At 42.6% G+C, this 12,174-nt stretch overlaps 1 protein-coding gene and 1 long non-coding RNA gene across 2 annotated transcripts in view; one reads left to right on the top strand and one right to left on the bottom strand.

Annotated features, from left to right (window-relative positions):
• LOC105719249 (uncharacterized) overlaps nucleotides 1–5,411 on the bottom strand; it is a 287,306-nt gene extending 281,895 nt beyond the window's left edge. Inside the window, exon 1 of the long non-coding RNA XR_001107938.2 lies at nucleotides 5,224–5,411. This is a non-coding gene — a long non-coding RNA (uncharacterized LOC105719249). The remainder of the gene's footprint in view (nucleotides 1–5,223) is intronic.
• Nucleotides 5,412–5,670: 259 nt separating this feature from the next.
• Nucleotides 5,671–12,174, top strand: part of TMEM123 (transmembrane protein 123) — a 59,324-nt gene continuing 52,820 nt past the window's right edge. Inside the window, exons 1-2 of the mRNA XM_012455187.2 lie at nucleotides 5,671–5,773; nucleotides 9,416–9,472. Of these exons, the coding sequence (XP_012310610.1) occupies nucleotides 5,671–5,773; nucleotides 9,416–9,472 (160 nt within the window). The remainder of the gene's footprint in view (nucleotides 5,774–9,415; nucleotides 9,473–12,174) is intronic.

Below are 12,174 nucleotides of genomic sequence, written 5' to 3'. Positions count from 1 at the left end.
AAATTTCATTTGATTAATTATATAGATTCATACTCTGTCTGCAGTTTGTACTGTAAAGGAAGAAACAAGAAGGAAAAACCTAACAGTGAGGGAAGAAGAAGGTGCAAGAAAATAGGGGCTCTAAAATACAAGGGAAAGGAAGCAGAGGCACAGAAATGGGGAAAATACCCAGCAAATCAGCTTTCATTGTGAACACTTAATCACAGTTTATAACATGTTGTCAATCTGCTAAAATGGAAGGTGACGGGAATTTGGCAGAAATGGAAATGGACACAGGCCAATTTACTCTCTTTTGTTAAATCTCTCCAGTGCCTTGCCTTATTTGCAACCACTTCAGTCTCAAAGCCAGGCAGATTATGATTCTTTCGTTATGCAAATATTGATTTATTAACAGACTAATTCATACATAGCTAGAAGATAATTATCTGTGCACATCAAGCCAGATGAACCGTCCTCTGTCACCTGTTTCTTTTAAAAAATGAATCAAAATTTCCTGTGGGATATAAGTAAATCTCACTGAGAAAACATGCAATTTCTATATATTTTTACAATGATAACAGAAGCAGCTTTTACCATTCATATTTAGAAACCAACTCACATTTTTCTCTTATCAACATTTTAAATTTTATTGTTCTATTTTGGGGGGCAGGGGTATAATTTTTTTCAATTGTGGTAAAATATATATAACATTAAATGTATCATCTTAGCCATTTTTACATGTACAGCTCAGTAGTATTATGTATATTCAAACTGTGTGTAATCATCACCCCCATCCATCTTCATAACTCTTTTCATCTTGCAAAATTAAATTAAAACTCTGTACTCATTAAACAAAACTCCCCATTCTTCTCTTCCCAGCCTTTGGTAACCACCATTCTATAATACTCTCTGTCTCTATGGGTAGAAACCAACTAACTTTTAAAGGACTCATTGGTGTCTTTTTACAAGGCAGATAGACTTGTGTTATTCTCTATTGTTTCCTAGCACCTAGCATAGTGTCTGATACATGTCATGTGTTCAATAAATGTTTGAATATTGACTAAGTGAGTAAATGATAGTTCCAACTTCTGGTCTACCCTCAGGTGACCCTAAGTTAAAGACTCAGATATACAGGAATACAGGTTGGATGCAAAGTGAACATTATTGATGGGGAAGGACACCAGCATTCTGCTGCTGTTTATCTCCACCCAAAATTCATGCCACAAATATAAACTGAATGCTTCTATATGATGAAAGTGCATTAAAGCCTCAGATACAAAGACGAACACATAGACTGTGTCTCCAATGTGTGCTTTCCCATGATCACTTCATAGCATTTATCACATTCTAGTGTAATAATCTATGTATCTGCCCTGCCACTATACTGTAAGCTGGGCCAGGACATTGTCTATCACTGAGTAAGCACTCAATAAATATTTGGCAAATCATCTAATGGAGACTGTAGCCCACTGTGAGGAAAAACATGCACAATTTTACAAAGTCAGGATCCTCAGTTGTATGAAAGAAAAGCTGCTGACTCTTGCCAACATAGAAAAGAATTATATTGAAGATATTGGGTAGCTCTCAGGTGTGTTGGAAGGTGTAGAGATTTAGGACTGGGGCCAAGCCTCCAGGAATAATGCACAAAAGCACTGCAGAACTAGCCCAGTGAGAAAACTATCACCATTGCAGCTCTCCATCAATACCACTATTACATTAGAAACTAAATGTTACAATCACTGAGGAACTAATTTCACTGCTAGTGCTGCCAACAAAGCCAGCGCCTGGCTACTAGGGCTATTCATACCAGCAAGTCAAGGAGTTCCATAATGAGCCACTTTCCTCTGATTACTCATACCTGAATTTATGCTTGATATGGATGAACCTGACTGGCAAAGCCTAGGTCATATTCTTGAGCACAATTGTAATGAAGGCCGGGAATCTGAGTTCTAAATAAAAGAAAGCAGGCTGGGCGTGATGGTTCATGCCTGTAGTCCCAGCACTTTGGGAGGCCGGGGCAGGTGGATCACATCAGGTCAGGAGTTTGACAATAGCCTGGCCAACATGGGGAAACCCCGTCTCTACTAAAAATAAAAAAATTAGCCAGGCATGGTGGCACATGCCTGTGGTCCCAATTACTCAGGAGGCTGAGGCACAAGAATCCTGTGAACCTGGGATGCGGAGGTTGCAGTGAGCTGAGATTGTGCCACCACGCTCCATTCTAGTGATAGAACAAGGCTTTGTCTCAAAAGAAAAAAAAAAACTAAAGTGACTTGTATGACAAAAATTCAGTATCAATATGCAACAGGCATTAGGCCAAAGATATACATTCACTTTTTTATTTTCACGGAACTTATATTCTTGTAGGATAGACAAAAACACATAAATGAACATAATGATGGATAGCACTAGACGCCACAAAGACAAGCAGAGCTGTAAACTAGGGAATTCAAGAAGGGTTTTTCTCAGATGAGCATAGTCTTGAAGGATGTGAGGAAGCAGAAAGTACAGAGGCTCTGGGAGGGGAACTGACTTGACATTTCTAAATGCTGCAAGGAGGCTACAGCTGAGTAGGTGAAGAAGAGGGTAGAAAATGAGGTGGAAAGGGCAGCCATGGACCATGTCACATAGGCCTTACAGGCCATAGTTTTGGACTCTGTAAGGCGGCAAGGGAAGAGCATAATCTGACATTTTAAAGGAATCACACTGGCTGCTATGTGGGGAATATTTTATAGGGAACAAGGGTAAAGACCCATCTGATCAAAGTATGAGCAGAAGGATCCAAACACTAAAATCTGCCCAGATGGCTGGGGAGATGAGATATGAAGGGAGTCTTGCGACAGGAGTGGAAACTGCCCAAGAGCAGAGGTTAGAGGGCATTTTAGGCAAAGGGAAGAACAGGAGCAAGAACACAGAGGCATGGAAGGCCCCAGCATATTTGGAAAACTTTGAGTGGTCTGGTCAGGTTACAGAGAGGGATCCAGACATGAGGCTGGAAAGGAGAGACCTAAATGGTCAAGGGCTGCTCGTGCTGTTCTTTTAACTTTTCACATCACCAAAGTAAAATGTTGGTACAGTGATAGGGGCTGACCTCAAGGCACACCTGGGGCTACAACTTCCCCTGGGAGGATAGTCCTCCCAATAGAGTTCCTAAGAGAGCGGGAAGGCCACAGTTCCTTGCTCTTTCCCCTCTCCTCAGACTAGAAAAAACATGGGTAACCCACAGTACTGAGCTGTTAGTATCAAAGCAAAGTTGGGCACAATCACTCACTGTGGTGCAGCAATCAGATAGCAGAGACCTGAAGGTATCTCCATCAGGTCAGTTCCCAGGAAACACTGTCCAAGTAAGTATCTTGTTTTCCACACTGTCTTAGTCCATTTCTGCTGCTATAACACAAATAACTTAAATGGAATACTTTATAAACAATAGAAATCTATTTGTCCCACTTCTGGAGGCTGGGATGTCCAGAGATCAAGACATCAACAGATTTGGCGTCTGGTGAGGGCCCTGTGCTTCATAGATGGCTTCTTCCTGCTGTGCCCTCACAGGGCAGAAGGGTGAAACAAGTTCCCTCAGGCCTCCTTTATAAGGGTACTAATCCCATGCGTTAGCAACCAAATCATCACCCAAAAGCCCCCTATCTTTTTTTTTTTTTCCTTGAGACAAGTCTCACTCTGTCTCCCAACCTGGAGTGCAGTGGAGCGGTCTTGGCTCACTGCAACCTCCACTTCCCAGGTTCAAGCGATTCTGTCTCCCAGGCTGGAGTGCAGTGGAGTGATCGCATCTCACTGCAACCTCCACCTCCCAGGTTCGAGCGATTCTTGTGCCTCAGTCTCCTGAGTAGCCGGTATTACAGGTGTGTGCCACCATCCCCATCTAATTTTTTGTAGTTTTAGTAGAGACCCGATTTCACCATGTTGGTCAGGCTGGTCTTGAACTCTTGACCTTAAACGATCCACCCTTCTCAGCCTCGCAAAGTGCTAGGATTACAGGCATGAGCCACCATGCCCAGCCAAGCCCCACATCTTAATCTCATCACCTTGAGGATCAGGCTTCAACACATGAATGTGGTGGGGATATACACATCCAGACCTCTTATTCCACCCCAGATTCCCAGGCTATAAGTACACCGTGCCTTAAAGGAAGTACTAGCTGTGGACTGGTGAAGAGAATGGAGGAGGGCATTCCAGAAGGAAAAAACAAGGTATGCAAATGCCAGGAACCAGAAAGCACCAAGGCTGGAAAGACAGGTTGAGCCTAGACTGTGAAATGCTTGGATAATGGGGTAGTCACCAGAACGGTTTATTCCTAAACCAGATTCACCAGTTAAGTAACCAAAACCGAAATGTGCAGTGCTTGTTTTTTGTCCATAATAGATGCTGGGAAACATTTGCAGATTGGCTGATTGAATCTACAGACAGAAATCTCTGTAAATTCAGGGCAGATTGTCCCAGTTAATCACTATGACCAGTCAAACCTCTGTAATGATGGATTTACCTGACACGAGAAAGTTCTACCTCTTATAACAGTTTTGAGAACTTAACTGCAAGGAGGCCTTTATGTGATGAAATCCGGCTCAGGTGCCAAAGCTCTGCAACATTAAGACCTTTGCAAGTGGGGATTCACCTCAGCTGAGGGTTCCCACCCAAGCCAGCACTCAGCCTTTGTTACTCGCCTGCATCCGCCACAGGTCACTACCTGTCACTTCAGAGTTCTGGGCACAATCAAAATGCAGACCTTACAAACACTGCAAGTCAAGACAAGTGAGCAGCATTGGCTCCAAGGGTTTAAGAGGAACTCGGCCAAAAAGTGTTCAAAACTGGCCATTTCATCCGAACTGGGACAGCGAGGCCCAAGGAGAGAAGGGGCTGATTAGATTAATGCAGCCCCCGCTCTCCGTGGATCCACTGTATTTCGGTGCGAGTTGCCACCCACTCCCGCGCGCGCCCCCACCCGCCCACTACACTAATCTCTTGTCTTAATCCAGAGATAACAAGGAACCCGTGGAGAAGATGAGGTACAACTGGGATAAGGAGAGCGTGGGTGTTTTACGTTTGAATTTAAGCAACAAATCTGTCGAGCTGTTTTTCTCCACGTCCCCCTTAGGCTGGGTAACGCGAGGAAGCTCCAACCGTCCAGGACTCCTTAAGAGTGAACCGCACCCCCTCAAGTTCCTCTCCAGGACCTCCCCCTCTGCCGCCCCCGCCCTGCAGCTCCACCCTCTCACTCTGAGCCGCACGCACCCCTTAACCTCCCTGCCGGCAAAACTACTCTTCAAAGACTTCCTTCCGGGCACCGCGAAGCCCGCGTGCTCAGCATTCGGAGTGGCAGCGGCCCTCGCCTTCATCTAGGACAACAAAACTGCCATTTCTGAAAAGAAAGGAAGCGGCTTCTGGGGTTCCCAGGCGCGCGCCTGCGAGGGAGGCCGGGAGCCACGTCGCCACGCCCAGAACCCCGAGCCCGCCCCCGCGCCACCCCGCCCGGCCTTGCTGCTCTGGCTGCGCACGCGACGCCCCCTCCAGGCCCAGCTCTTGCGCCCTGTTTGGTCATTCGGGGGGCAAGCGGCGGGAGGGGAGACGTGCGCCGCCTGAGGGGACGCGGAGCGGGCGCCGGCCGCGCAGAGGAGCCGCTCTCGCTGCTGCCTCCTCGGCTGGGAACCCACGAGGCCGCCGCATCCTGCCCTTGGAACAATGGGACTCGGCGCGCGAGGTGCCTGGGCCGCGCTGCTCCTGGGGACGCTGCAGGTGCTGGCGCTGCTGGGGGCCGCCCTGGAGTACAGCGCAACCTCGGCGGGTAAGTAGCAGCGGGGGTCGCTCGCCCCCTTCGTGGGAGGCAGCGCGCTGCCGAGGCTTGGGTTCCCAAGTTGGGCTCTGCTGCAGAAAGTTTGTGTGTCTGTGGCCGAACACACGGAGGGGACCCGGAGGTGACTGGGCGGGCTAGGGAGAAACTGAGACTTGGGCCAGTCTCCCGCTGGCTCCGGGGCCGCCTGCTGAGGAAATTCCCGGGCGCTTTCCCTCTCGCTTTCTGGAAGCGGCGGTCGCAGGCCGGGACGGTTGAGAATAACCTGTTGAGTTATCGCAAGTTGGTTTTTTACAGCCTTTCCCTGAAGTTAGTGTTTACTGGGGTTAGAGTTTATCTAAGGCTTCCGTTTGTAAACAAGATTAGCTGAGTTGAGAAATATGTCTACCGAGGGCCGCGGAAACGTCTCCCAGTTAGTTGGGGAGCCTTTCAAGCGTCTCCCCGGCATTTTAACGTCTAAGATTGTGCAATATTATCTAGATGACTTACGGTCTAAAGGTCCCCCTGACGCTCGAAGTTAGACCTCGGGGCTCTTGAAGCTAGTTGGGAGCTTTTGGGGAGCGCGACCCGCCCTCGCGGCAGTTGACGCGGCCGCCCCCATGGTGGGGCGCTTTCCGCGCCTCGTGTACAATAAACACCCGGCCGCGGCGCGCGTCAGCTGCGCAGCGTTAAGGGCACAGCTGCACGGTCGCAAGGGGCCCACCACGTCGCTAGTAAGGTCGTCACAGGGTGATGTTGACATTACTCTTCTGTGTACGGCAGAATTTGTTTCCTTTTAGGCCCTTGGCCCTTTGGAGACTTTAAAAAGCCCTTTTTGGATGAAACCAGGAAGCTGGGATTTGCTGTGTAAATTCTGTTTTCCTTGGTCAACTGTTAAGTCAGGTCCCTAGGGTAGTGGTCAGTAAACTAGGAAAAGTTAACTTGAGGTGACCTAAGGTTTTCATGGTTTTAAATTCTATCCATCCACTGTATATTTAGCCTTAGGTTCGTTTTATTCAGCAAGAGAAAAAGAAGGCAGTTTGTAAATCCAGAAGGTTCAGGCACATCACTTGCTTTTGCTGGAATAATCTGGGTGAATTAAATAATTTTTCTTTGTTTTGTTGAAGTTTCTTTTTGTTTGCTTAATTGTGCATGTGACAAACTGGCTTCCCAGACCTAATTTTGAGATCATTTCAGAAAATGGTAAAATCATGTCCATCGAGGATCTTAGTGCTAATTTTAGACCACTTATTTCTTGAGGTGAGGTCTTCATTTTTTAAAATTTGTTGCTATGTTTGTGAAAATAAACCTTACTGTTTCTCCAATGATCAGAGAAACTGAGTGACCATGCTTTTTTCTTTTGCCTTCATAACACAGATTTTCTTTTGCCCTATTTTAACACTCGCTGTTCTGTTTATTACTTAATGTCTTACTAGAGGTTAGTACCATTTGGAAGACTTAAAGTGCTCCACAGTAGGAGAGCCCTGAGTTCATGAACTAGTATAACCAACCTGAGGTGGAATCTGTTTTTACAGAATAGTAACACCTTGGAACTAGACTAAAAGAAGGTACGACAGAATATTTCTCAAAAAAGCAAGGAACTGTTATCCTAGTCTTCTGATATAGTGTAATCTGTATAAAATGTCATTACGAAGTGTAGTGATTTTTAACATACTAAAACTCATATGGCTGATTTTTACTGGGTACATTTTCTATGCACCCCACGCAATGCTAATTTAGTTCCCTAAATCATCCCATTGGATCTTCACAGTTATTATCCCCATTTTATAGATAAGTAAGCTAATTTATGGAAAGTGAAACAATTAATACCTGTTTGGTTTCAGATCAGAATCCAAATTTTCAATTAACCATTTCACCACTAAGCCGCATTAGGTGATGATGGCTGTTAAAGTAGATGATGCTTTTATTCCACAGTGCTACCATTCCCTAGAATATTGTGGGAGAAGATAAAAGCATTATTGAAATTCTACTTTTAAAATATTCTTCACAGTCTGCTGCATAGCTTTATAAATACCATCAGTTGAAGGAGGGGGGAGACTGAACAAGTTTGCAAATCAGCAAACAGGATTTATTGTAGTAGTCCAATGAACGATGTTAACAGGATGGGAGGGGAGGCTATTAGTCATTTTTCTTAGTGGCAAGTGACAGAAACCCACTTTGAACAACCTTAGTGGAAAGAAGGAACCTTTTGACTCTTGTAACTGAAAAGTGCAAGGATTTTGAGGTGGCTTAAAAATTGCTGTATTCAAGGTTTCAAATAAGTTGCCAAGAAATTAAGAAATCATCGCATAAGAGTGACAATAACAGGGTCACAAAAACAGGCTTTTGTGTTAGTGCAGGCAAAAGATGATGCTGAGTGGCAATGGAGATAAAAGGGTGGATTCTAGATCTGGTGGGATGGGTGGGACTAATCACTTGCTGATGGATTGGAGGGTGGGATGAGGAAGAGAAAAGAATCAAAGGATGACCTCTTCATTTTGGGGTTGAGCAGCTGGTAAGGCAACAATTGGGAGGGTTGCGGGGAGGAGCAGGTTTATAGTAGAAAATCAGTAGTTCCATTTTGGCACTCATATCTGCAGGCTTAGGAATCAAACAGCCTGTTCCAATTTCAGACTCTGCCACTTTCTATCTGGGTGGCCTTCTCTGGGCCTCAGTTCTTGTCTGCAAAACAATACTCCTAAGAATTGTTGGGAGGATTAGATAGCTAATGCACATAACCCTGGCTTGTGATAAGCACCTAATGATGTTGGCATTTACTTGATACCTGCTGCTAAATACATCTATGTAGTCTGTTGACCTTGATCTTTTTTCAAGTTAATCTTACACTGTATCCTTTTGTGATAAACAGATGGTAGTCCCATCAAGAAGAAGAAATTCTCACAAGAAAGAAATTTGCCCAAGAAGGAAAGATAAATCCTTCAAAGTTATTGCTTTTCTTTGTACTTTGAGGATTTTTAAGTGGGGGAGAGTTCATCTTTGTGAAAAGAACCTAATAATGTACTTGCTGTCTTCCTTTGTGGTATGCATATTTAATCTTCATTACACAAAGACTCAAAATGAATTAAACCACTCTGAAAAGTTGCTTAATTGGGACATAGAAATCTCTTATGTTTTTTCCAACTCTAAAGGTACTAGTTTAAAAATTAAAATGGTACTGAGAAGGCTTGCAGTTAGATGAGAAAATCCTGTTTATCCCTCCATGGTGTGAAATTAGGGTGTTGGTGGTGCGAGACCTAGAGATGCCTGTGAGTACAAAGGCCTCTCCTGAAATGGTCCCCTCCACTCAGGAGAGCAGAGCTGTCAGTGCAGAAATTGGCCCATCTGTCCCCAATTGTTCTGTCTTTATGTGGGTGAATGAATTTTGGCAAAGCTATTGCATTCAGTGGCTGGTACATAGTAAGTACTATGTAAGTGTTACATAAGCTAGATGTCTTTTATCTTGAAAAACCCAATAATACAGTTTGTTTTACTGAGAGCTTCAAGGTATGTTTTGTAACAACAGGGGCAAAAGTAGAACTTACTGTGGAATAATCTACCTTCCCCCACACCACTACCCCGCCTCCCCTTAGGCAGAAAACCACATTGCCAGTATTCTTAAATGTTCTTTCATAACAGGATGTTTCTTTCTTTTTACAGCATCTGCAAACATAGAGAATTCTGTGCCTCCACACAACTCTACTGCTAACTCAACAGGTGAGTTTTAAAAGATTAAAAAAACAGATTTTCATTTGTCTAGGGTACGTGAAGTAATAACAGCCAGGAAAGTAGGTGTAAGCTATACACTGACCTGTCTTAACCCTGAGTTATTCACCCGTGAATCCCAGTAACCTGTCCTAGTGTTCCATAGTAGGTATCAGTAAGTGATAGTTCACTGGATTAATCTTTCTCAGTTTTGTCAAGATGTGAATAAATTCTAAAAAAGCATATCAGAATTTCATGTTAGGAATTTTTGAAGTACATTTTTAGATGTGAGGGTTTTGTAGTTTGCCGGTAGATATGAAATGTCAGTACAGAAGTATGCAGGTCTTGCTGATGAAACAAGTCACATGAAGCTAGTCAGCTATGGCCTTAATATACCTCTGCTGACTCTAAGGTGACCTTATTTACATTTCACCCATTAGGCAGACTTCAACTCAAAGAATTGGTGAGGCCCTTAACCTGTGGTTTTAGTTTGGCACAAAGCCTTGGGCCTCTGAGTTCACTAGCATGGAAAGATGTAGGAGCTAGGCTGATGTCCAGTAGTAAATCATCAAGGTATGTTTCTTGTAAACAATTTTTAGGTTATCTTCTCACCACCCGTATTCTTCACAGTTGACTGAGTTGGAAACTAGAAATCCTATCCTATCACTAACCTATCACTATCACTAACTTGTTTACTTTTATTCAGGGAATATTTATTGAATCTAATGAGCTGGCACATTCTAGGTTCTAAGAATACAAAATGGACCAAGCCCTGACTTCTTGGAGTTTTTGTTTATTTTGTGGCAAAATATACATGACATAAAATGTATAATTAACCATTTTTTAAAGTGTAAAGCTCAGTGGCATTAAGTACATTCACACTGCTATGCAACTTGCTGGAGTTTTTATTCCTGTGGAGCATTCCAGTGTTTCACTTAGTTTATGTTCTCAGTTTACTGCTGTTCTTTCATTTTCTCTGCCTTTTTGACTGGTGTCTGGTGGCACATAGTCGGAACATATTTTTATTCTAGTTTTAGTAATTCTACAGAAAACATTTTCATTGAGAGGAAAAAAGGCTAGATGGATTACTCTAAAATGTAATAGTAGTTATCACTGGGTAGTTGTGAGAGGGTCTTAGTTTAAAAATACTTTATTACACTATTAGGTACCTTTTCCTTTTGTCCTTTATGGAATCTAATTCAGGACTACTGAACTTTTAACCTTGGATAAACGAAGGAGGTAGAAGAATGATAAAGATAATAATATTAACAATAGACAACATTTATTGAATGCCTACAACTTATAAGCTACTCCTCATACATTTACTAATCTAACAGTGGTGAGGTAGGTGTTATTTCTGTTTTACACTTGGGGAAATTGAAACTTAGAGTGGTTAGGAAATGGCCAAGATCACATGACACTAAGTGTCACATTCAGGATTTGAAACCTAATTGTATTCTAAAACCTGTATCCTTTTATCAAACTTTCTGAAATGGTGGTGTGGTCTTACTTTTAAAAAATGCTTTTCATTGTGAATGATTATTAAAAATCAACTCAATACTCTGAGGGCAGCTCTAGAGTCAGTGGGATGATTTTGGATGCCCCTTCTAGCACAGGGAAATTTTTTGAGAAAAAAGCATTGCCTCAAATTTTTCTAGAAGGAAACCAGATAATACAACCATTTAAAAATGTTTTTGGCCGATGTGTTATAATTCTCATAACTGTTGTATTCCTCTTTGAATCTTGAAAAACTGGAAAACACTTTTGAAACATGTTAAGTTTGTGTATTTTTATAGGATGGATGCTTAACTTTTTAGTAACATAGACCCTTTCATTGTTGAAGCATTGTTTGTTTGAACATATTGTTTACCAGTTTATTTGGTGCTGTTTATTTAGTGCAGTTTCTATGGGGCCATCTCACTAGGAATATAGCATCTTTGGCGAATTCCGTTATGTATTCCAGGAATGTACTGTTGGAAAAAGTGGGGACTGCCTGCAATACTACTTAGAACGCTGGATGTTTGTCACTTTTATAGGACTCACCATGTTGGAATTTCGGAGACTTTTTTTCTCTTGTTTGTTTTGGTCTCCATCTAAGTCCTTGAGAGTGAAATCTATGATTTATTCATTCTAACATCTCACTCTATGCCTGGTGCATAGTAGGTATGCAGAATATGTGTATTTTTGATTGGTTGAACTGAATTGTGGAACAAAATACATATTTTGTAATTGCTGACTTTCCTTATCAAAACACTATTATATACATTTTACAGATATGTACTGGTTTGTACTCTAATCCTGTCAATTATTATAGTTGTTTTTCTGTTTATACAGTAATATAGGTACTTGAAGTCAAACAACAGGAATGGATGTTGCTTTCTAATATACCACTGAATTATATGTAACAGTTCTACTTTTTTATGTCCCCTAATCATTATTTGAGGACCGCTATACTTTTGACATTCTTGTCTGCAGGGACTTGTTAGATACACTTTCAGCTTATAGAGAAAATAATTTCCTTTTACTTCATTTGTATTCAGAGTATTTTATTTTAGATTTTGTGGATGGATGAATTTACTCTTTATAGTGCAAGAAAGGCACATACCCAGATTGTTTTTCATAATGGGTTTGGGCAAGGATGTTAGGAAATGTGACATGGTCTAGAATGGAGTGTAGATCTCATCAGTAACTAGAACAGCAGCTCAGTATCATTC

Source organism: Aotus nancymaae, unplaced genomic scaffold, assembly GCF_030222135.1.
Source record: "Aotus nancymaae isolate 86718 unplaced genomic scaffold, 86718_ANA_hifiasm-v0.15.2.pri h1tg000012l, whole genome shotgun sequence".
Classification (NCBI taxonomy): Eukaryota; Metazoa; Chordata; class Mammalia; order Primates; family Aotidae; genus Aotus; species Aotus nancymaae.
The sequence above is the reverse complement of the archived record's forward strand: the minus strand, read 5'-3'. Positions and strand labels throughout refer to the sequence as shown.